Raw genomic sequence first — 24,428 nt, 5'->3', positions numbered from 1 at the left:
CTCTATACCTCTTTGCAATTTGGGTTCTTGGACGAATTATAACAGAACTAAAGCCTTTCGTTTGTCAATTTAAAAACGTGTTTGTTCAATATGACAGAAAGTGATGTTAACAAGAAAAGAAAACGAGTTTCTAAACGTAATAAGAAGTCCTGGATAAAACATGTTAACAATAAAGATGTTGAAGATTTCTTAGATTTGAAACGATTAGAAGAGAGATTGGGGTAAGTTCCTTGTATGCTAGCTACCCTTTTTTTATAGTTCATGTCTTGTTTGGTAAATAATGTCAGTTCTTAATTAAGATTTAATATGTATTCAGGATTGTATCTAAAAATTGATTGATCAGTGGTTCCTTCAGGCTTAAGGGATAATTTAAGTTTTGTAAAGAACTTACCCCTTATTTTCAAAGACTTTTTTTTTTTAATACAATTATTGAAAATTTATGAGTTTCTTTCTTTTTTTATATATTTGTCAAAGTTTTGAATTGTATATCCATTATCTATTAGTAGGTAGGTATCTACTATAGTTTTTCCTTATAATAAAAGAAGGTTAAAAACATGGCACACAGTGCATTGATATCAAAATGTCTACTGTTAAATAGATGAGTGCTCTCTATTATATTTCCAAAATAAGTTTATCCTATAAGGCCAATGTTACTTAATGTGTAATAATAAAGGCCTGTTACTAATATGTTTCAGCAACAATCCTTCAGTTTTCCGAATGCTCTTCAATCCCTGGAAAATTCTACATACTCCTAGTTTCTAAGAAAGAATCTCAGGGGATTATTGTATTTATTTATTTTCAATGCATAATTAACAAATTCAAGGTTGTAATATATTCATAACTTTAATAATTTGGGGTTTCAATTCAATATCCTATCTAGTCTAGTTGTGGGTTATAATCCGATTCTGCAAATTGGTATTAATTTATAATAACCCACAACTGTTTTGAATAAAATAATATTTAAATACTTTGTTTCATTTGTTAACTTAAATATTAGGGTTCCCTGGTTTTATTTTATTGTATCTGAAGTTCATTGTTGAAGTTAATTTTTCTTATTTCTAAAGAATTTTGTTTTCATTTGTTTGTTTATTATTATTTGCTTTAGAGGATCATTCAAAGAAAAAAAAGATGAAGAACTTTTTGTGGTTGATGGAACTGCTAATCTTGAACAATTGAAACCAACCCTTTCAAAAAAAGAAAGAGCAAAGCTACCTCTAAAATGTTATCAAAATCTTATTAACAACTGCCCTATACCAGATCCAGTTACAAAAAGGTATTTAAATTTTTTTATTTTAGTATTATTTGTATATGTTTATTGAAAATGTTTTAACTTTTATAATTTATTTCAATGTTAATAGAATAAAATGAGCTTGCGTTATTAATTCTTAAGTTATTTTAAATAAAGACTTTATTATATGTAAAATTAATCTTATGTCTGTAGGTCATGCTTAGAGTACCCTAAGGTATTCTATGACGTTCATCTAAACCCAAATCCACCAAGATCTGCATCAGCGCAATCCTCCCGTCTACTTTTCAATCCATTCCTTAGACGGTTAACCATCAGATCAGTATAATTAACTTTTTAGGGATTTGTTCGTTAAGAAGCTCTACAACTTTATACACTCATCTTATATACTACTACACTATCACCTAAAAAGTATTTACCTGGTGCAGTTCATGCATTGTGGAGTTGTGTAGCCTTTTAAATTCTCCAGTTAATTTATCCTTTGGTCCTAATATTTTATGCTTTTCTTTTTTCTTTTTTTTTCTTTTTCAAAAACCGCTGTGCACCTTTCTTTCCTTAATGTAAATGGTTGCTTTTGCATCCATAAAGAACATTAGTAAGAATAATAGTTTTTTAAATTCCAACTTATAAGTATCTGAGCAGAAGGTGACAGCTAAGCAATTTTGAATGTGAAAATTACCATAAACCCCAATTACTTAGATTTCGCAGCCTGTTCAATTTTTTTTTTTTTTCTTTTCTGACCTTTATTTAAAATATATAGATAACAATATTAATATATACATGTATATAAATATATATATAATGGCGCCCTTCCTTTGCCATATGGCATTATAAGGGGTTGGGCTAGGTCCACTGAGGGCGGGGGTTACAATTTTGGTCCAGGAGCCGCTTGCCGGAGGGAGGGGGTGTACAAGAACGGGGACGGGGGCTGCTCCACTGAGGTATAAGATGGATTAAGATGACTTCGGACTCTGTTCAAATTTATTTTATTTATTTTTTTCAAAAACCGCTGGGCACCTTTCTTTCCTTAATGTAAATGCCCCTCACGATAGCTGAGTGTTCTAAACCTGTTCAAATTTATTATCTATATAAACTATATATCTATATTACCTGTATCTATATCAACAAAATTGTTGAGAAGGAACAAAAGATAGTTAACTACTATTTATTTGCCTGCATTTCGCCCCACTTTACAGGGCTTCAATTGAGCTAAAAAAGATACAAAATATCTAAAATTATGTTGGCAATAAGATGATGCGATACAAAGAAGTAAACCAAAATGGGGTTAAAAATTATGTAAACATAAGTGAAAGATTATATAAAAATTAACTATTACTATGAAGAATTATAAAATGAATCATTTTTTCACTTATATTTCCATAATTTTTAACACCACCTTAGTTTACTACTTTGTATCTTATTATCTTACATTGTCAACATATTTCTAGTTGTTTTGTATCTTTTTTAGTCATAATGAATCCCTGCACAGTGGGGCAAAATGTTGGACTAGAAGTAGTTGTTAAGTATTTTTGTTTTATATTCAGAAATTAAAAGTGTTTTGTACATTACCTTATAAATATTTAAACTTTTTTTTTTTCATTTGAAAACTTCTGTGGTTTATTTTAACCTCTTCAGTGATAATATTTTTGTTATAAAATTACTTAAAATTAGCTATATTCATTCCATTTTCAGAAATCATGTAAAAACAAAAGAGGAACGAAAATGTCGCATAAGAAAAAGTATTGAAAAGGCTAAGGCAGAGAAGGGTATTATACCTCTGAAAGTACGTCAAGCACAAAAAGATAGAGCTCTTACTATAAGAAAAAAACAACTTCAACCTAAAGGGGTGGTTTTCAAAAAGGATATATGGGATGAAGATCCAGCAAAAAGTAAACCTATTAAATATAAATAATTAGTTGTACTGCTACGACTTTTTATATTTTAGTTGCAAAGGTTTTATTTCCTTTAACTTTTTATATTTATTTTCAGAAATTCATTTATACCATATATTCTTTTAACATTTGAACAACATTTCGGGCTCCTCTACCCATTATCCATTTTTAAAAATAAAAAAATAATATTGGTTAATAAAAAAATTAGGACTTATATTAATTTTGGAATATATAAAAATTATTTTAAATTTAAAATTGCGCTTGTAAACAAATTAATAAGGTTAGGGAAAAAATAAGAGCAATTACAAAGAAATTTTAGCTCAACCGCTAAAAACATTCTAGATTAGTAAATGGTCATAAATTAGTGAAATAATATAAATTATTGAATTTTTGTATCTGAATGTGTAAAAAAAAATATATTTTATAAAGTTGCCATATATAAACTTTGTTGATTGTGGCTATATGTTAATTGTTAACTGTTGATTGGAAATACTTTTATTTGTAGAACTGGATAATGGGCAGAGGAGCCCATAACGTTCGAATGTTAAAAGAATAAAGAAGTGAATAAAGGCTGTAAATGAATTCCTGAAAATAAATACATTAAAGTTATAGAAAACCTATTATTTTATGGCCAACATGAGGAATATTTATACATAGTTTATAACTTTAATATTAATTACTTTGACCTATAAGTTAATTTAGTTCTGTAAATTTCTTTGGAGAAATCAATTTAAAAAAATTAAATTAACAATTTTTTAATTTTCATGATAACTCATAATTAGTATTATATTATGCAGATGTATGAGTCATGTTCATTCAGCTTTTGACATTTCAGCACGGAAAAGGAGAAAGAAACCAAAATTTTAAGAACATTATAAGTGATTGTCACAGTTCTTTATTAGTTATTGGTATATAAATTGTTATTAGTTATTAATAGAAATTGATATTTGATTGAAAAAAAAATTTTTTTTTATTAAATAACTTGGAGGGCAGCTGCCCCCTCCTACCCTCTTCTGGGTGTGCCCATGATACAGGATACAACAAAAATAAATTGAGATTGTTATTATTTGTGTTATGAACAAGTGTTACAGTGCTGTAATCATCGGATCAACAGTGTAATTGTTAATAAAACATTTCTTTTTGCAGATGAAATATTTGTCTCATTTAAATCAAAGTAAATTACAAACAAAAAAATTATAAGAAATCCATAAGGAACAGTAAAATTCTATCTTCAATTTTACTTTTTGTTTTAATGAAGCTATTTATTGTTGTTCACACAACTTAAGGGGAAATCTAGTATTGTGGAGAGTTCAAAAACAAACATTTACTTTATTCTATTTTGAGACAGACAAAAGATTTTTTATTTTCTAACTGTTTCTTATATACAAAATATATTTATTTTTTAGTTTTTGGGTAACGTCAATTTCATGAAAATATAAAATCTAAATTGACTACTCTTTTAATTAGAAAGAAAATCACAACTTTATCAACAAAGTTTTTTTCTTTATTTATCTACTCATTCAGGTTCTTCTATTTTATATGTGTTAAAGTATATAATGAATTTTCATACACCATTTTACTTTAATAAAATTAATTCTATTCTATTTTATAAACATGTTTTGTTAACAGTTTGTTTGTGTTACAGAGATTTTTGGTGATGACGCTGATGTGTCTTGGGTAAAGGAAGAAACAGTGAAGCATCATGCAGGCAATTCATTATGTTCTTTGCCTAAAGGTAAGGGGAAACCTTCAGTGATTCCAGCCATTGAGGCACCCCACCCAGGTGTTTCATACAATCCGTCATTGAAAGACCATCAGTCATTGCTTGAAGAAGTAGCCAAGAATGAGATGGAAAAAATAAAAGAAGAAAAGCACATAGCCAGAGTAACTAGAGATATATTCAGAAGAGTTACAGTTGCGGAAAAACAGGTGAATTTTTTACATTTATATTTATATATATATATATATATAGGTGACCATATAACTTTAAATATAAGATGGTCAGAGTTGCGGTTAAAAAAAGAACAAATAGTTTTAACTATTTAATGTCTGACGTTTCACACTACTTTGCAGGGCTTCATCAGGGCTAAAAAAATACAAAAAAACTACTAAGAATATTACAACAATAAGGTAAACTAAGTTAGGATTATTATGTAAAAATTAAGTGATAAGAAAATTATATCTAAACAAAAGGAAGGAAGACATAAAATAGTATTAATATAAAATAAACATGAATAAACAATGATAAGAATAAAAAATTGTAACAATCGTAAGAATAAAAATTAAAAATTATGTAAAATATACAGTTAAAAAAGTATAGTAGAGGTGTATAAACAAAAAAAAAAATTAAACTTTAATATTAACTTTCTTCTTCATTCTCTGTCTGTTAGTGTGTTTAAATTTCGTGTTCACATATCTATATTTTATTTTTTTATTTATATACCTCTCCTATACTTTTTTAACTGTATATTTTACGTAATTTTTAATTTTTATTCTAACGATTGTTACAATTTTTTATTCTTATAATTGTTTATTTTATATTAATACTATTTTATGTCTTCCTTCCTTTTGTTTAGATATAATTTTCTTATCACTAAATTTTTACATAATATGTATCCTACCTTAGTTTACGTTATTTTATCTTATTGTTGTAATGTTCTAAGTTGTTTTTTTGTATCTTTTTAGCCCTGCAAAGTGTTAGTTTACAATATAAAACCAAGGCTGAGTAGTATAGCTCAAAAAATACGGCAAATAATTTTTATATTTATATTCCATAATTTTTTCAATGTATCAGAAGATTTAAATTAGGGCCGTCCGCAGTGGTAAGATGCAGTTTTACCAATTTGATGTCTATCGGTGGTGCCGGTTCGAATCCGGCCTGGGGCATTGACTTTTTTCATTTAGTAGCTGTTCCAGAAAATGAAAATCTTTGACCCCTGACCATGGTAGGCAGTATAGGACTCCAATGGTTGGGGCGAAATAATAAAAAAAAAAAAATTTAAATTTTTAGCTATCGTCCAATAATACTGGTACAGATAAGGTAAATAAACAATTTAATACTTAGTTAATTATTTGGCTTTCTTTCTATTAATTAATTAGAAATGAAATTAATTGATTGTGTGAAAATCCTTGTTTAAAAAAAAAAATATTAAATTATAGAAGCTAAAGAGGGAACACAGTATCTCCAAAATGCCCAAGATAAAAATAAATGAATTAAACACTGTTTTGTTTTAATTTTTGACTTGAAACCAAGAAGAAGTTTAAAAAATAAATATTTTCATTTTTTTATCATAATAAAGTTTATTAATTAATTAATTATTAAAATTAAAAAATGTAAACTAATGATTCTGTTGTATGTTGAGTGCCTGCGTCTGTTCTACAAAAACTGAAATAATAAATATAAATTAAACTATAATTGTACTAAAACTAACTACATAGAACTACAGCCCAGAGTGGGGCCACAGCTTCCCTGACAACATTGCACTGGTCCTCTCTGGACTGCGCCTTCGTTCTCCAATTTGTTGTACCAAGTCCTTCTCAACATCCTGAATCCAACATCTCCAAGGTCGTCCTCTCCTTTTGGTGCCATATCTTACACAGAATCATTTTTGGCATTCTGCCATCCTCCCTTCGTGTTACATGGCCCAGCCATTCATTCTTCTGGCTCGTATAAAATGAATTGTGTCATAGGATCTGTAAAGCTCATATAATTCATGGTTCTTCAAGATTCTCAATTCTCTCTCCTCCATCACAGGTCCATATATTTTACGGAGAATTTTTCTTTAAAAAAATATTGCAGAGAACTATGGATGTATTGTTATTGTGTAATATTATATTAATAACATTATAGTATTACACATTGGAGCAGAAAACTTCCTCAGTCAACTCTTGGTAGCTCCTTTGAAAAAAAAATACCTAATTTCATTTATTTATAAACACAAATATCAGTTAATTCTTTATTAATGATAAATAATTTAATTATAATAATTAATTAATGATTTTTATCATATAAAAAATATTAGCTTGAATAATTGTAATAGTGTCCAACATAAGTATAAAAAGTATTTATATAAAGTTCTATCTCTAAATTTTTTTTTATTAATTTTCGGTATTCCTAGGCATTTCCATATCTCACATTACTATTTCGACCAAAGCTGGCTCTATCCCACTATCTGAAGGCAATACCTCCTTGGCACATTTATATTCCAAACCCTAATAACCAAAAAATCTTCCTAATCAACCTACCGATCTCTATATCCCTACCTTCAGAACTGCCTCTTTTGAAAAATCTTTTCCTTTCTGAGCTACCTCATTTTGGAACTCCTTACCCATATCCACATGTAAAGTTTCTTCCTTAACCTCATTCAAACATCAACAATATATCCATCGTCTAGACTATCAAACTTTCATGAACTTGTAAATAATAGAAAACATTATAAGCATAGATAAATATGTAATTTGTTCATATTTTATTTTATTTAAATATTGTTATAGATACAGTTAAATATGTTCACTGTGGTCCCATTTTTTAGCCAGACAAAAGCTGCTAAAATTTTTCCTCATTGTTATTCTTAGAGGACCAAGTGTCCCAGAATAAAGATTGATTTTCATTCAACAATTCAAACTCACATTCATACAACAATATCTTGTCAGCATTTCAATGAACTGAATAGTGGCAGTAAAAATCATTATAGCGCAGACAATACAACTTTCACTTTTATCTAGATAAGGACATCTTTATCTCATCTATGAGATATTAGTCATCTATGTTGATAACAAAGATTAGCTTTTACTTCACTTTTATTATTTGCAGAATTAGATATGATAAAAGTTTATTGATATCATGTTTTATCTTAACTCTTCATTGAAGAATTCTTTTTATGAACATTAAAATAAAATAAAAGTTGAATAGTTTCTTTACATGAAATTTATTTTAGGTAAAGATAAATTTGTTTAATTTATAAGCAAGATTATTTCACCAGTTTAAATTTTCTAATGAAGTTTTCTGCCATCTTCAGGAACACTCTTATTGTTGTTTTGTATTTCTATCCGATTTTGTTATACATTTCTAAATTGAGTCCGAACATAGATATCACTGTCCCAGTTCAACTGTGTAACATCTCAAAAAATGGTTATTTTGAAATATGTATGTAATCTTAGTAATAAGGGATCTATACAATAAAACAAGATCTATACAATAAAACATTTGTTATAAAATATAAGTAAAAAAAGTATTTTGAGATATTACAGTTTTGAACTGTATAGATCTTACACTAATTCTAAGATTACATGCATATCTCAAATCCTTTTTGTGATGTTACACTGTTGAACTGGGACAGCAATATGTCACATATTAACTTCATAAGAAACGTTAATATCACGTTTACAATATTTTGTTTAACATATATTATCTCATTAGTATAATTTTCAAGAATTCTCACAATTAGTAAATCCTTGGCCTGCCTTCGGTAATTGGCATACTATAATATATATTATTATTATTTATAAATGAAATTTATTTTAGGCGAAGGTAAATTATAGGCGACATTGGTGAAATTATGAATTACTACTTTCATACATTTGTTGATCCAATACTTATTAAAATTTAGAAATAAAACCAAAAATTCTCATATACTTTTATTTTTACAATTGTGGGTTTAATGAGGTTCTAAATATTTTTTTTCAGCATTTTTGATTGATAATTAATAATTTAAAATTGTTTGTGAACTACAATGTTCCATTTTCAACCAGTAGTTATTTATTATAACTTAATATCAACATTATTATCTTTCAAAAAAATTAATTTCTTGAAATTCTATCTACAATTTATGAAATCAGTATTAAAAAACTGGCAATGCCTAAAAGTGTGATTCATTAAAAATTTCAGTTACTATTTTTTATGACCGAGCACCTAAAATGTTGATCATATATCAATTCTTAAGATGTTTAGGTGGACTTAAACATACAACAAAGTACTTAGAGTAAAGTCAAAATTTAAATTTAAATCAAAGCCAAAAGTTAAATTCAAGTGCTGAGGAGAAGGTTAAAAGGTTTTTTAACATCAGATGCAATATCTTAAAATTGTTCAAAAATATTTTAGTGAACTTTTGGTTGCATAAAGGGGGGCAGAGACGATAAACCAAAGATGGATATTGATATCTTAAGGTAAAGAAAAATTTTGAATGATGGTTGGATTTCAGAATTTTTGCTCTGATCCATCTTATTAACCTTACAGTTTAAACATCCCATCTTTGGTTTTACTTTCATAACGACTGACTGCCTAGAGGTCTCTTAACACATTGACTGCCAACTAACAAGTTTGTATTATTGTTCAGGACATCGACTACGATTTATCTTGTATTTTTACTTGAAGATAACTTATAGTGAGCATCCTAGGCAAAATCGCTAACTAAGAGTTACCTCGTAGTTGGTAGCCAACATTTTAATATTTTATTCAATCACATATCCCTTTGAGATTATGAACTTATTTCAAAAATACCTTTCTAGGCCCAATGGATTGAAGAGATGTCCCAGGGGTTGGCGAAAGAGGAAACTGATGAAAAAACTGATGTTGATAGTGGTCCTCTTTCTATCAATCCTCCAACAAGTTTCATAAACAAGAAAACGTTGAAGCAACGCAGGAAACAAAAAGAACAGAAAGAAGCTGCTTTATTAAGAAAATATGCCAAAATAGAAAAGAAGAAAACTGCAGATATTTACAAGTAATACATTTATTTATATTTTTGAAATACCAGTTTCATGTTTCGGAACATTCTCACTGCATGTTAATTTGAAATATAGGAAGGTTTACTTTAACTTTTAGATAAAATAAAATATATGGAACCTTCGGATAAAATAATTTTATGTTTAGGAGTAGAAACTGTTGCATTTTCGGTAGTATAGATATACGAGAAAATAAATTTGGACAGATAGAGGTTTAATTATTTAGGTTCTATGATTAAAAAAAAAAAAAAAAATTGGTGATGAAATAAAAGGAATGTTAAAGGTGAGAAACGTTTTTCAATTACAACATTGCTCGACTCACACCTTTTATCCAGAAAATTAATTAATTGTTAGAATTTACAAACCTTTGCCCTTACTATAGTTCTTTACTGATGCAAAAGGGACTTAGTAACAAACGGATCCCTAAAATGTTAATTAACACTGAACTCATGGGTAGATTAAAGTGTAGGTGGGAGGATTGTGTCAAGACTGATCTGGTAGATTTGGGTTTAATGGCATTAAACAGCATTTAGTAGTATTGGAATCGAACCTTCAAGTTTTCTAAGCCTATTTTATCATTTATAACTTAATTTTAATTTAAAGACATGCGTTATTGTGTTGGTAATAAAAGTGTAATTTTGTTGTTTTTTTCAATACCACTTAATCATTTGTATTTCTAACCTGATGCTATAGTGCATTGTGATCCTGAGAATTGGGTAAAACGCCGAAACATTGATTTTCAAATATTTCTAAACCTGCTCTTCCTTAATTAAAAAGAAATGTTCTTTAACTGATCCTATGGGTCATAATACTTAACTAAAGAGCACACTAGATATTTGCCAATGCGGGCCAGTAATAGTTAGCAATATGGTCATGTATATAGTCATGGATACTATACCCTTATTCATGAATGAACCATTAATAAAGAAATATTGTATCCGTGACAATTTTATCTATAGCTAATTTTTGCAGAACATTGGTTGGCAGCAACTTTTTGCAATATTAAAAATAAATCTAATTTTTCACATTCTTAAAATTTTTAAATAATTATTAAGGTTATCTTTTTAAATAATCGTTTATTATAGTTGTTTACATTTACTAAATGATGTTTCAGTGCATTGTGATATAAACATGCAAGAAGACATACCTTGATATAATTGTAGAAAATATCATATGTTGATGAAAATATAATTATTTTAGATATATCTTATTTAATAACATCCTGAAGATTGTGGAGAACTCTGAAATATTGTTGGATTAATGTAAAAAATTGGAATAAATGATTATTTTTTTAGAATTATAATATAACATTTTTCACTGATAAATGGATTCAAACTTTATTCTTCTTAAGAAGAATATCTCCATTAGTGGTTCAATATTTTAATGTTTTGTCGGAATATCAGATTTATTTATTTATTTATTTTTTAGTAATGTTTATCGATTACAATTCTTAATTTTTTTTTTAGGCTGAAATTTATTGAAAGTGATATCCAAGAAAAGGAAGGGCAAGAAAAACTTGAGCAAGAGAAACGTAAAAAACAAAATGAAGAAAATGTTGGTAAAACTAAAAGACTAGGTGCAAACAAATTTAAGGAACCCGATTTAGTTTATAATAATCGAAATGAATTACGTGGAAACTTGAGACGTCTTAATAAATCTGGTAGCTTATTAGCAGACCGGTTTTACAGTCTTCAAAAACGTAATATATTGGCTCCTTCAACGAAGGTTACGAGGTAATGTGATTATTTTAATAGCTTTTTTAATTTTAATTATGGATTATTTTATTTTAATTCTTTTTTTTTTGTATTACAGGTTTAGAAAAGCAAAGGTTAAGAAATTTACCAAGCCTTCACATCGGATTGAAGGAGTAAACTTTTTTACTTTTACGCCTAAAAAAGCTAAAGCTAAGAAAAATAAAAACTGATGATGAATTTTGCCTAAAGTATACAATGCTTATGGTAAAAATATATTTATTTGTTTTATGTGATGATTTTCTGTCCGCTGTTCACCAATTATCCATTTATTTAGTAAGGCTTTTATTATATTTTGATTATTGTAAATAATAAAGACTCTTTCCAATTGAAACAGAACTCGAGAATTCTCTACTGATGCTCATGAAGTTAATAAGTAAATATTTTTATAGTACTCGGACTAATCTAAATAATTTTTATTTTTTAAGCTAACCCTGATAAGCATCAAGGTTATGATCGACAGTTATCATGGATTTTGTCAAAAAACAATTATTTTACTGTTTTTAAATTAGGAAACCCATATTGACTCTTAAGGTATGATACCTAGAAAGTCTAAAAAAAATTAATACACCACCATATCAATTTTATTTCTTTTATATTTAATCAGTATGAACCACAGGAATGTGTTGCTGGGTACAGCTGGTATTTGATAAAATATAAATACTAACATAAAGTAATTGACAAAATTATAATATTATTTTACCTTTAGTTATTTTTTATATATTACTTTTTTTTCTTAACTGTATTTATTTTGTTCTCTCTATTTCACTCCCATTCATTTTATATTTCTCTTTTCAAGTTATTCATCACAAATGTTTAATTCATTAAACAAGTTTATAAATACATAAAATATTTGAACTTCCAGTACACTCACATAAAATAATAATACACCCAAGTTATGAGTAAATGAAAACCTCTCAATCATTGAAGCATCTCTGTGATCACAACAGCAATCAAGTAATATGTTACAAGTGCGAACTAGAGAGAAGAGAAAAATTTGTTATTCAACAAGTAATGTCCAAAGTTGCCCAAATATATTGGGTTGCGATAATACATAGCATACTAATCACTTTTACAAGATATTATGTAAACATATTATCGAAGATATAGTATTTGTAACACAATCCAGTGGCTTTTTAATGACTAATTTACATGCATACTTTTTTTTTTTTTAACAAAATAAAAGAACAAATTAATGAAATTGGTTAAACTAATTAACAGTGTTAATTGATTAATTTATATTCCACTAATTAGTGGATGATCAGTGCAGCACATGATGTTTATTAGTTACTGAAAATATTTAATTATATTAACATTATTACTTAAGAGGAATTTTATATATCAGTATTTCCTCTGTCAATGTATATTATTACATTTATATATATACATAGTCTATCCACTAATTACTTTGTGTTTTACTGTGCATCTACCAAAAAAAATTATTTGATTATGAAAAAGTCTATTTTCTACTTATTTAGAATTTAGTCCTGGAGCATTGGTTCTCCCAAGATAAATTTAATAAAGGAGAGGTGACAGTGATGTCATTTTTTCACAAATATTATATAGTTTATTAATTTTCATCGTGACATCTTCAGAGGTGTAATTAATTTATTTCATCACAGTTTTATAGTGAAATAATATGTTATAAAAATAATGTAACAAATTAAGATAATAGATAACATGAAATAAAAATAAACTAAGTTATGGCTAAAAATCATTTAAAATATATAAAAATAAGCTGTAAAGTGAAAAATATAAATAAACAAGAATTACAATAAAAGTAGATATTTAATTTTATAATTATTATTATGGTCTGTATTTCTGACGATTGCGGGTCGAGTATTTGAGGTGGGGGAGCTAGAAATCCAACCACCTTCATATTTTTATTTATTTTTCCTTTGATTCAATTACTTAAAACTTTTCGCACTTTACGTGCTGTGTCTAAGAGAACTAACTGTTGAGCCTCTCTTAGCACGTCTATAGGCACCCCCAAACCATTCATGCCTACCACTGTTGATTTTGGTATGAGACCATTCGTAGATATTATGAATGGAGTAGTGGTAACACCTTCCAATTTATATATTTCTTTCAATTCTATCACCAATTCTTGATATTTCCACGGTTTTTCTCCCAGAGTGGAGCTTATATTATTATTGTTGGGGATCCCAACATCAATAAGTTCCGCTTTCTTTTTTCTTAGGTCAATAAGGAAGATGTCTGCTTATTATGGCGTACTGTATAGTCCGTAATTATTGATTCATCCCAATATAGCTTGAGAGAACTTTTTTGGAGGAGTCTATTTAGGTGGTACTTGTAGTATGGGCTCTTATCTTCAATTAGTTTGTACTTCGCCAGACTCTGATGCAAGATTTTGGCCACATTGTTGTGCCTCTGCAGATATTCAGTACCAGCTAACACTCCACATCCACCAGTGATATGTTGGGTTGATTCGAGCGTTACTGAGTATAATTGACACTTATCCGGTGTTGTTGCGTCTTTTAACACATGTTTTCTATATGATCTGGTGGTGATCACCTGATCTTGAATAACAACCACAATCCCCTCTATCTCGGAGAATAGCCCTCTAGATTTTAAATGTTCAACTGATCTTTCTTTGTCTATAGAGGCTTCGTTCAGTTGGCTATAGAATCTCCCATGCAGAGATTCTTGCTTTTGCATTCTACCAGTCGTTCATTTTGTGACACGATTGTTGATTCAACACCTTTGCTCAGATTAAGTGCAGTTAAAGCAGAGTCCAACCTTGTGGTGGAGAGATAAATCCCTGTTGTTTTTGGGAGGAAATATTAGTGTAGGGCCTCTTCCTGTTTGCGGCAAGCTTCTTCAATATTTAGCAAACCACATCCTCCTTCTTTTCTAGGTAAGTATAGATGAGCTTTAGAGGATATTGGGTGGTGGTTATTATTATTAGTAGTAAAATACAGTACTCACTGAAAAAAGAGAAATAAGAATAAAATAAGGTGATGAAAAAAGTAAAGTACTTTTATTTTCCATCTTTTAATGTCTAGTGTATTTTTATATTTCTCTTTTCTCCATTTTTTTTATTATTTCCTTTTTCATTAATATTAATACTAATACTTTATTGTAATTCTTGTTTATTTATAATTTTAACTGTACATCTTATTATTTTCTTTAATTTACTTTCTCTTTCTCCTTCTTTATAAAAATCTTGACATATTTTAAATCATTTTTCACCATACATTGGTCTACTTTTATTTCATGTTATCTACTCTCTTACTTTGTTATTGTATTTTAGTTTATTTTATATTTTTTAGCCCTGATGAAGGCCCGCAAAGTGGGTCAAAGCATTGGCTTACAATGAATAGTTAATTTACTATTTGAGTTACTTTGACTGCACCTGGACCATCTTCCTTTTATAAATTACACATGCTCAATTAATATTTTATTTGTTAAACATTTAAAATTTGTTAATTTTCATGATCCTAAAATCTCAACTTATAGATAAATTTCAGTCTTGAATTTTATTTAGCAATATAACATATAATAGAGGGTTTGTCTATGAAATTTTTAAACTTTGTCCAAACAAAGATACACCTCTTATGAGAATGTCAAAATGAAAATTAATTAACTATATAATATTTGCGATAAATGTTTTTTTTTTGTTTGTTTTTTTACATTCTGCTCCTATACTAATTTGTACATGTAAAGAAATGTGTATTAAGATCAAATAGGAAAGTAATTCTCAGTATTTAATATATTATTTTGACTTTTCTAGCCGACCAGTTATTCTATCTCATTTCCTATTGATGGCACTGAATCACAAGGTTGTAGGTGTAGAGAAGACACTTTTCTCATCCAACCGGAAGCCACTATAGATTCTTTTCTGTAAAAATTATTTTCTTTTATCAGAAGGGTTTATTTTTATATATATATTTTTTCTATCTAAGTTTATTAAAGGGAAAAAACTATTGGTGTTGAATGTGCATCGTTCCAATCGTATATATTATGATAATTACTCAAGAATTTATGAACGTTTTCCTATTATCAAACTATATGGTCATAGATATGCTGTTCTTATTTTTTCTGTAAGTAGTACACCTACTGTCTCCCATATCTCTCATGGAATATATATTTTGTACCTGTTGATAATTCTTACTACTACCTCTACAGCCCAAGAAAGATCTTCACTTCATTACTTGACTAGGAAGTGCTGTTTCTTGATTGTCAGTTATGCAGTGAGATGATCTAGCCAAGATCATTCTCAACAGCAAGTTTTTTACATTAATTCTTAAGGATCAGGTACCCACTTTATAGAAGTTGTGAATGCAACTACAGAGTTTGCAGCTGATAAAACAGTCAACAAACTTTTTATCACAGCTGGGCTCGAATCTTGCCCCAATTCAAGAGCACAGTGGCTTAAATCCTGATCTACCCCAGTTCAATTGATCACAGCTTAGTCTAGTAAAGAAATTTTCACAATTCAGCATGTTTTTTCAAAGTTGAGATCATTTTATTTAGATAAAAATTTTATGCGGTGAGCGCATAATACTGTAGATTGGTGGGTTCGTTACAGATATTTTATTGAATTTTGGAAAATAAAAAAATCTACAGACCAGGAAAAGGAAAAATCATTAAAAAATTTTTTTTATTTTTTTGTTGCTATAAAAATCTTTTTTTTTTTTTTTTAGGGTTTTCTTGTGATGGAAATAACAAATATAAATTTTGTTCCTGCCACAATTACATAAGTTAAATGAAATATAACAGCCGTAATTTAATCAGGAAATATCAGATGGTCTCTTCTTTTCCCGGTCAAATCGGATGTTTCTAATTTCCTTTTTTCTCCTGTATTTATTCATAATTTTTTTTTAATATTTTATATTTCTCCATTGTTTAGTATTGTAAATTATGAGAACTGTTTATTTTTTATTAATAAACAAAATTTAAGGTACTTTACAGGAAGATTTTGTCGAAAAATTTGCATTTAACCCCTGCCAGACTTTTTCATTGAGAGTAAGACCTATCTGATATCGTAGAAAACTTAATTGTACATTGACATGGCAAGTTAAATCAAAATCATAAAAATCTAAGGCTACAGCTAACCTTACTCAGTTCAGTCTAAAAGTGACGCGGAAGTCTAGCCAAGAACTGTCTATAGGCCTTAAATATTTTATAATATTGGTATTACTAAAAATTCCTTAAAATAATTGTAAAAGCTTCTCCAAGATTGAAATATCCTTTTCAATACTTCTTCTAATTCCATTTACAATTTTTTAAAAAAAGCTCATACTAATTTGAACTAAATTTAAATTATATATTAGTAATTAACTTACGATGATCCTTCTATTGAATCAATGTCTCCAGTGCGGAATAGAGATACGTCATCAAACAATTTTAAAAGAGTGTTTAGAAGATTAATCCTCGTACTGTACTCATCTTGTTCCGTTATCGAAAAAGGATCTTTCTGTCTTCTAACTCCTAGCTGAAATTTGATTGAAAAATAGATACCTTGAAGAAATCAAATAAAAATCATAAACATATTTCAAAAATAAAAAGACCTCTTTGTTTTTATTTATTTTCTTTTTTTCTTGGCGACTAGTTTCAGTTTCTTAAGCAGTTTTTCAGAGTTCAAAAGAATAAGCATATTCATAATGCATGAGAAATAAAAGAATATATAATAATATTCTTTATTTATTCTGGGATTGAACCCTTTAGAATAATATACAGGCGTCAAAATTAGGCTTTAGAGCCTTAGAGTGAAATACAAAATAAAAATGAAATTATGAAATGTCATAAAATATAATAAAATAATGAATTTAAAAAGATAAAAATGAACAACAATAATTAACAGAATACATAAAATAAGAATAGAACAAATAAAGTAAACCCATATGTCATATCATAAAACATAAGATGACAAACACTTCTGATAATAAATAATAGAGAAAAAAAATGATAAAAATCAAATGTAATTAAACTAAAAATAATAAATGGAAAGGTACAATTTCTGCTAATGTACATATTTACAAGAAACGAAAATCTGAAATATTAAGTACAGAAAATATATTAGCCTTGTTTGAAACTTTCAATTGTTATTCTTCCGGAATTGGATGGACAGGTGTTCAAAGATATGGGATTTGAAGGTTGGAAAGATATTAGAACTACAAATGAAGGAAGGAATAGAATTCCATAGGGATGAGGAAAGACCTACCGAAGGCTGTGGTTCGATGGGCAGTTACATATAAGTCTTAAGGCCATGAGCGGGAATGCATTAAGGATTTAAATTAAAGGATATCAGAGATGTACGATGGACGGTGGGATTGGATAACTTGGTAGAGGAAGAAAGGAAGAAAATATTTACGATGGAAGGAGGGGTAAAGCCTCAATGCTTCATAAAATCGGGTGACAGAGATGTCCCTGAGGACCCCAAAGATGAATAGTACAAAGCAATTAATTAACCGTGAATATATATATATATATATATATATATATATATATAATGCCTATTGTCTTTCTATAAGTACTGTTTCAAGTAAATGGTTGGAAAAATCAAACACTGAATGAATTTGTTTTAATTTAATATGAAATTTATTTATATAACATGTCTTTCATATAAATGGCTAATAAAAATCAAACAATTAAAACTGACCACTTCTGATCTGCACACTGGCTTTTGTAGTCTATTCTACTAAACTGTACTTCTTGTGAAAAAATTTCAAGTGCTTTTAACAGAACATTTTTCCGACTTTTCACATTAATTTGTCCCCTGTGGCAAACCATTTACTCCAGATGTGATCAAATTCAGAAATCCTAAGGTTTAAGTCCCAAATAAAATCTGATGCTTTAATGGACATTTTCTAACCACCACTGAGTTGATTGATTCTTGTTGGGAAAAATAATGTTATATAGCAAAAAGATGCTATCTGTAGCTTCAATACAAGCTTTGTAACCATGTTCGTAAAAATGAAGTCTCTTTGTACCAAAGTGTATCCCTCCACTAAATCACTGCGTATTTAATGGGTGACTGGTCTCACAGACTAAAGAGGTGGCTATTTAAAATCATTTAATTTTCATTTATATTTAAGATATGTTATATTAATAAATTTCTTAGTCAAACTTAAATCTGTTTGGTTTTCCCCAAATTTTTCCTGTAATAACAGAACTTATAGCTGTACTAGATACATCTACACATATATTTTAACTTCTTAACAATGAATAAAGTTTATTTTAAAGAGATGGTGAGAATATGTTTCATTTTATTTACACATCATCTTGTGTATGTGTTGAGTTAATATATATATATATATTCTACATTTCTACAATCCATAAAATAAATAATATTTTCTTTCACTTACCCCTATAACATTCTTAATGATCATAACTGATTCTTTTATTCTTTCTTCTAATCTAAAATTATGTAATTTGAGGCCCTCAAATGCAGTTTTCAATTCTGCCAATTGAACGTTAAGAGAGTGATATGCATTTTCTATCTTTCGATATTTTCCCATAGCTTCTTGTGCTATTTTATCATATTCTTTTATTTTCTTCTTTAGAACAGATTCATTTAACTTGCAGTTCTTCAAAGTTTGATATTTGCTCAACATATCTTGTTGCTTTGTTGCCAGTCGGTCTATTATCTATCAAAAGTTTCATCGTAAAACATTACATCATGTGTGAGTTAATAATGTAATGAAAGTGATCCATTAAAATTGAAATACTCACTTCCTTTTGAATTACATGCCGTCTCAAAAGATTATCTTTGGTCTCAAATGATACATCAATCTCATTTGAAAGTGTTTTCAGTCTACTTTTTAGAAATTCATTTTGATCAAAAAGTTTTTGCCAAGATACGATAATGAGATTTAGCTGAAAATTTAAATTTATTTAATCAAAATAAAAGTTGATTATTTTAATTTTCTTGAAATAACTAATATTTATTCGCTTGTAGTAAGTAATTGAGTTTCTCTCACCTCATTATTGAGGGCAATGTTTTCTTTGACCACATTTTGTGTAGTTTCAGCGATTCTGTACTGTGTGTCTTTTTGTAGATTAATAGACAATTCCAGGAGCCTCTTTTCTACATCTAAACGCATACTAAAAACCACAATGATACATCATTTGTAAGCAATCCGAAATTACCATTGAAAATTATATGGTAATAAACCATAATAAAGCAACTAATAATTATTATTATAGGTTAGTGTAGAGGTCCTGAATCCTGTGCCTGTGCGTAACATAACCATAACTAAAACCTTAATTTAAAACCACAACCTGAACCAAAAGGGGTAAAACCATAACCTGTACCAAAAGGGTCTAAAACATTGTTGTTTTCAATAAAGTTCATAATAACAGTTACTGCATAATTTTTATTTAAAAGTATTACTCAAAAAAAAAAGTTATAAAAATTTCTCTTTGAATAAATTTTAGCTCTATGTTTATGTTTATAAATAAAATTAAAAAAAAGTTTTGGAGTTATTTGGCCTTTGGTCTAAACTATATGATTATTACCATCATGACAGTACTGTTGTACAAGGTTTGGCATGATAGTTGATTGTATACCCAGTGGAAACTGTTACTGTCACATCAAAGCCAGTTAACATGGAAACACTTTGGAGCCACTGCAACGTGCAATATTATACTATAATATAATAGTTGCAGTCATGGAAGTACTGTTACACTAGGTATATTGTGATAGCTGACAGTATATATCACTACTCGTGCTACTAACTACAAGGACTCTGGTTGATACAGATAATTATTGATTCTGTCACTGTAGCCGTGACCCCTGTCACCCTGTGGGTTCAGGAGCACTCCAGGCTCGACCCAACATCATAAAGTGGATACCCTTATTGGGAAAAATCTGGTGTGAGGACAGCGCTTAACAACAATGAATGCCAGTATAGTTGACAAGAGGCCACGTGGGAGTCCAAAAACCAGACAGATAGACAGGATTAACAAAGCTATGAAAGAGCTGCACACAGCAAACTGGTAAGCAGTAGCCCAAGATAGGATGGCCAAAGATCTACAAGGTCTGTACAGCCAACCGAAAACAAAAAAATAAATAATAAAATTATTTATTTATTCTAGAACTAGTCCTTTAGAATAATTTAAAAGGGAGTAAAAATGTGTTTTAGACCCTTAGAGTATGAAATACAAAATTTTAAAAACAAACAAGATTATAAAATATCACTGCAATAATAAATTGGAAAAGGAAAAAAAATGAAACAGACAAAATAAAACCATCTTTCATATCATAAATATGTACATGTCAAGTATAATGTGATAGATGACCGTAAATGTTAATTCAGTTCAGCTGCTGTAACATTAAAGTCACAGTTATGGCAGCAACTGCCATGGTGTACACTGTATGCCAGTTACTATCACAATAACATTTACTGTTGTGGTAATACATTAGCACTATCAGGTCTAGTGCAATAAACATCAGTATCTGTTGCCGTACTGAAGGTCCATTTATTAGTGATTAATGTTTTTATTATAGCTTATTTTAATCAATAATAAAATAACATTGGTGCCCACCGCCAGATAGATAAGGTATAAATTTGCCCATAGGTACAAAAACATTTAGGCTAATGTGATTCCTCAATTTCACTACCTAAATAAAGGTTGTGAGCAATGTACATACAATGTGGATACATAGATATACATATAACTTACACACCTTAGACCTTAAAGTAAACTAACAACATTTTAGTGGATACAATGAATTAATTTTGTTAAGTTCAAATCATTTTATTAAGTGTTTTGTATGTAAGTAAACCAAGAACCATAACTCCATTCTAGAAATGTTATTTCTGCTCTGTATCACTCTCTCATGATAAACGTAATGGTTTACCATGTTTATAACCTGGAATTTATACTTGCCTTTCTTTGTGAATTAAACTTTGATTTTCAATGATTGTTTCTTTTTCTAAATGTCGTTCTGCTTCCTTCTTTAATGTTTCCTCCAAATCTAAGTATTTTTTTATCATGCAATCCTTTTGAAGTTTAAATTCTTCTAAAGAGTTTAATTTCCCATCTAGAACAAAATCATTCAAAGATTTAATATAATGTAATTTGTTTATATATTAAACTCCTATACCAGAATAGTTCAATTATATCTATCAAGAAGTTCAATTCCTTTGAGTGCATTATGTGATAGTTGACATTGTTCAGTAGTTCTTTTGTATTTTAAGAAATTGTTTTAAAAATTAACAAAATAAGATTCTATGGATATAGACTCAGGGAATTTGTGATATAATTGAATTTGTTGCACTATACATCATTTTTTTAATTAATGATAATGTAATAGTAAGAGTGCAATTATATTTATTATGTATTGTTAAAACATTTTGATTAAACCCTTGAAGATGGAGGTGGAAAAAGAAGGTGCTGCCTTGGAAAATACTTCACATTTGGTGTAATGAAAATATTTAAAGTTGTGATAAAGGGTCACACATCTATTTTGGGACAATTGAGGCATTTGGTCGTAAAACATGGTAACTGAATTCTTTATGAATTGAAGTTTTTGGCCTAACTTGGTTTTTTCTTGACCAATTTCAAAAATTTTTTAAAGAATCTTTTAGAAATTTATTGTCCTTAAAGAATAATGTTGATATTACATTATGGTAAGTGACTCCTGTTTGAACATAAACATTGTAACTAACATATTTTAACATTATAAGTTTTCATTTTATCCGTTAACCATGTTTTACAAACAGATGCCTCAATTATGGAAATATTCAAGAATGATAAAATACCATTTTGAGGATTGTTATTGCAGTTTGTCTATAAGCTAATGAAATAATAAGTAAATTTAATCAGTAAAGTGTATGGAATTGAAAAAAAAGTACAATACAATGCATACTTAAGAGTGTAATTTCAGCTGTGAGTGATGAAGACATGTCAGTATATTTGCGTTCCATTTCTAGAATCTTAGTATCGTACTTTTGAATTTCAGTTCTCTTTTCCTGTGAAATAATGTTCAATATTAATACCCATTGTTGTAAAGAAGTATAGCAATCCTGTTTTCAATTAACTTACTTTTTTTATATAAACAAATATTGATTCTACTAGAAAAATTGTGACTACTGAGGTATACAAGTTTTTTAATGGATAGGTATTTTGTAGAGTATGTGGAACTTAAATACATGTATATTAAGTTATATTAAAGCTTAATTTCGTCTTAAGGGAACTTAAGTTACTGATTACCATTGATGTCTCATTTAATAAATATATAGAGTTGGTATCAGTTTTGTAAATATAAATAAATAAAAAAATGAATTTTGTGTGTATAATATTTATTAATATATTGTAGATGAGGAAAGATGGCTCAATGGTAAGGCACTGTACAACTAACTCTAAGGACCCGGGTTGAAATTTGGCTCTAATCAGCTCTGTGGGTTTTCTAGGGTCCACCCAGCCTCATGAAGTGGGTACCCTGGCAAAAATCTGGCAGTTGAGCATGATTCTGACCAAATTACCCCTTGCACAACAATTGGTTTAGTAACAGCACTTCCTTACAAAGTACTGCATGCCTGACCCTCCATGGGTTGTAGTGGTACAGATTTTTTTTTATATTGTAGATGCAAAACACCAAGAAAAATTACCTGTAGTTTTATAACAAATACTTACAGGAGTAGTATTTATGAATGCAAATAATTTTAATGAAGTGACTGGGTATAGAAGAAAATGGCCACTGAAGAGGGCCAAAAGATTTAAGGATTTAAACCTCTGAAAGTAGAAAGTGAATTAACTTTAAGTCAATTTCAAATAATTGTTTGTTTAATAAAAAAAAGTTGTATTTATTTGTTTCCATATTTGTTTTTAATAATATCAACAAGTTTTCCAATTACAGAAAAAAAACAATTAAATTAAATAATAATTCATAAATTTCAAGTATCTTTAAAAGCTAGAATTTAGTATTAGTCTATAATTCATACAACTTTTTTTTTTTAGTGGATTAAAGACGAATCAACCTGTAAACTTTGTAAATATAGTTGAAACCAGAATAATAATATGTAATTATTTGAATTCATTAATCTTATATTAACTGTTTAAATTTATAGTATTTATAATTAATAAAAATACTTTTTGTAGGGCTTCAAGCCTGTTTGTATAGTCAATGATTTCTTCTTGTTTCTGAGACAATGATCTCTTGAGATACGATATGACATCATTTCGATCTTGATCAAGAGTCTTGTATTTTTTTTTACATTCTTCATTTTCATTTTCGAGCTCAGCACAAACAGTTCTAAGTCTATAAAAAAAAAAAGAAAGATAAGGAATGATAGACCTAATTTTAAAAAAATAAATCACTCAAAGTGGAAAGAATCGTGGAGTTTAAAATATACTCATTATATTATTCCTCCCGTTCCCCAGTTATATACCATCCCTGAAATTTAAAAAAAAAAATTTTTCCTTTGGATTAATGTGTTACCCATTCGGTCCATAGGTAGTTAATGGCACTGCTACAAAAGAAAGGTGTTGATTGATAACAATATTTTATTTTATATAACCTAAAATATTTTATTTGGCCTACTTGAATCCCGTGTATAGGAAACTAAAATTTCATCACCATCACCAATGTTGTTTAAATAATGTATTGAACTTCCAATGGTTTTAAAATTTAATGGAAAAATGGATTAATTTGACTAAATTTATTGACTTGGTCAGAATAGCTTGCAAAAAAGTTTTTAATTGTTGGATATGAGGTGTAAATTTTTATTTAAAGTAATAATAAAACGTTGGACATTTAATGTAATAATAAGTAGAATTAACTTGGTTACAAATTATTTTATTTAAATAATAAAACCAGTCTCTAAGAAGTGATAAGATAAGATA

At 28.4% G+C, this 24,428-nt stretch overlaps 2 protein-coding genes across 4 annotated transcripts in view; one reads left to right on the top strand and one right to left on the bottom strand.

Annotated features, from left to right (window-relative positions):
- Positions 1-37: 37 nt before the first annotated feature.
- On the top strand, positions 38-22,434 carry LOC106684295 (ribosome biogenesis protein NOP53). 2 transcript variants are annotated; one of them, XM_067047246.1, is made up of 8 exons: positions 38-221; positions 1,106-1,273; positions 2,939-3,135; positions 4,784-5,067; positions 9,646-9,860; positions 11,328-11,594; positions 11,674-11,819; positions 16,280-22,434. In XM_067047246.1, exons 1-7 carry the CDS (start codon positions 91-93, stop codon positions 11,783-11,785), a joined length of 1,374 nt encoding a protein of 457 aa, XP_066903347.1. In that variant the 5' UTR covers positions 38-90; the 3' UTR covers positions 11,786-11,819; positions 16,280-22,434. The 2 variants fall into 2 exon arrangements, with proteins under 2 accessions (XP_066903347.1, XP_014281772.1); XM_014426286.2 differs by lacking the exon at positions 16,280-22,434 and having other exon boundaries at positions 11,674-11,843.
- The window catches only part of LOC106684297 (cilia- and flagella-associated protein 157), a 17,096-nt gene continuing 7,949 nt past the window's right edge, over positions 15,282-24,428 (bottom strand). Inside the window, exons 2-9 of one of the 2 annotated variants that reach the window (XM_067047247.1) lie at positions 23,676-23,844; positions 22,453-22,555; positions 21,471-21,624; positions 19,559-19,682; positions 19,311-19,454; positions 18,944-19,225; positions 16,922-17,070; positions 15,282-15,474 (exon numbers count right to left, since the gene is read on the bottom strand). In XM_067047247.1, coding sequence (XP_066903348.1) covers positions 15,375-15,474; positions 16,922-17,070; positions 18,944-19,225; positions 19,311-19,454; positions 19,559-19,682; positions 21,471-21,624; positions 22,453-22,555; positions 23,676-23,844 — 1,225 coding nt within the window. In that variant the 3' untranslated portion in view covers positions 15,282-15,374. The remainder of the gene's footprint in view (positions 15,475-16,921; positions 17,071-18,943; positions 19,226-19,310; positions 19,455-19,558; positions 19,683-21,470; positions 21,625-22,452; positions 22,556-23,675; positions 23,845-24,428) is intronic. The other variant, XM_014426287.3, reaches the window with a different exon arrangement.

Source organism: Halyomorpha halys, unplaced genomic scaffold (genome assembly GCF_000696795.3).
Source record: "Halyomorpha halys isolate HHAL.00 unplaced genomic scaffold, Hhal_1.1 Scaffold567.1, whole genome shotgun sequence".
In the NCBI taxonomy this organism is placed as follows: Eukaryota; Metazoa; Arthropoda; class Insecta; order Hemiptera; family Pentatomidae; genus Halyomorpha; species Halyomorpha halys.
Note: the sequence above shows the minus strand (reverse complement) of the source record. Positions and strands in the feature narration are given on the sequence as shown.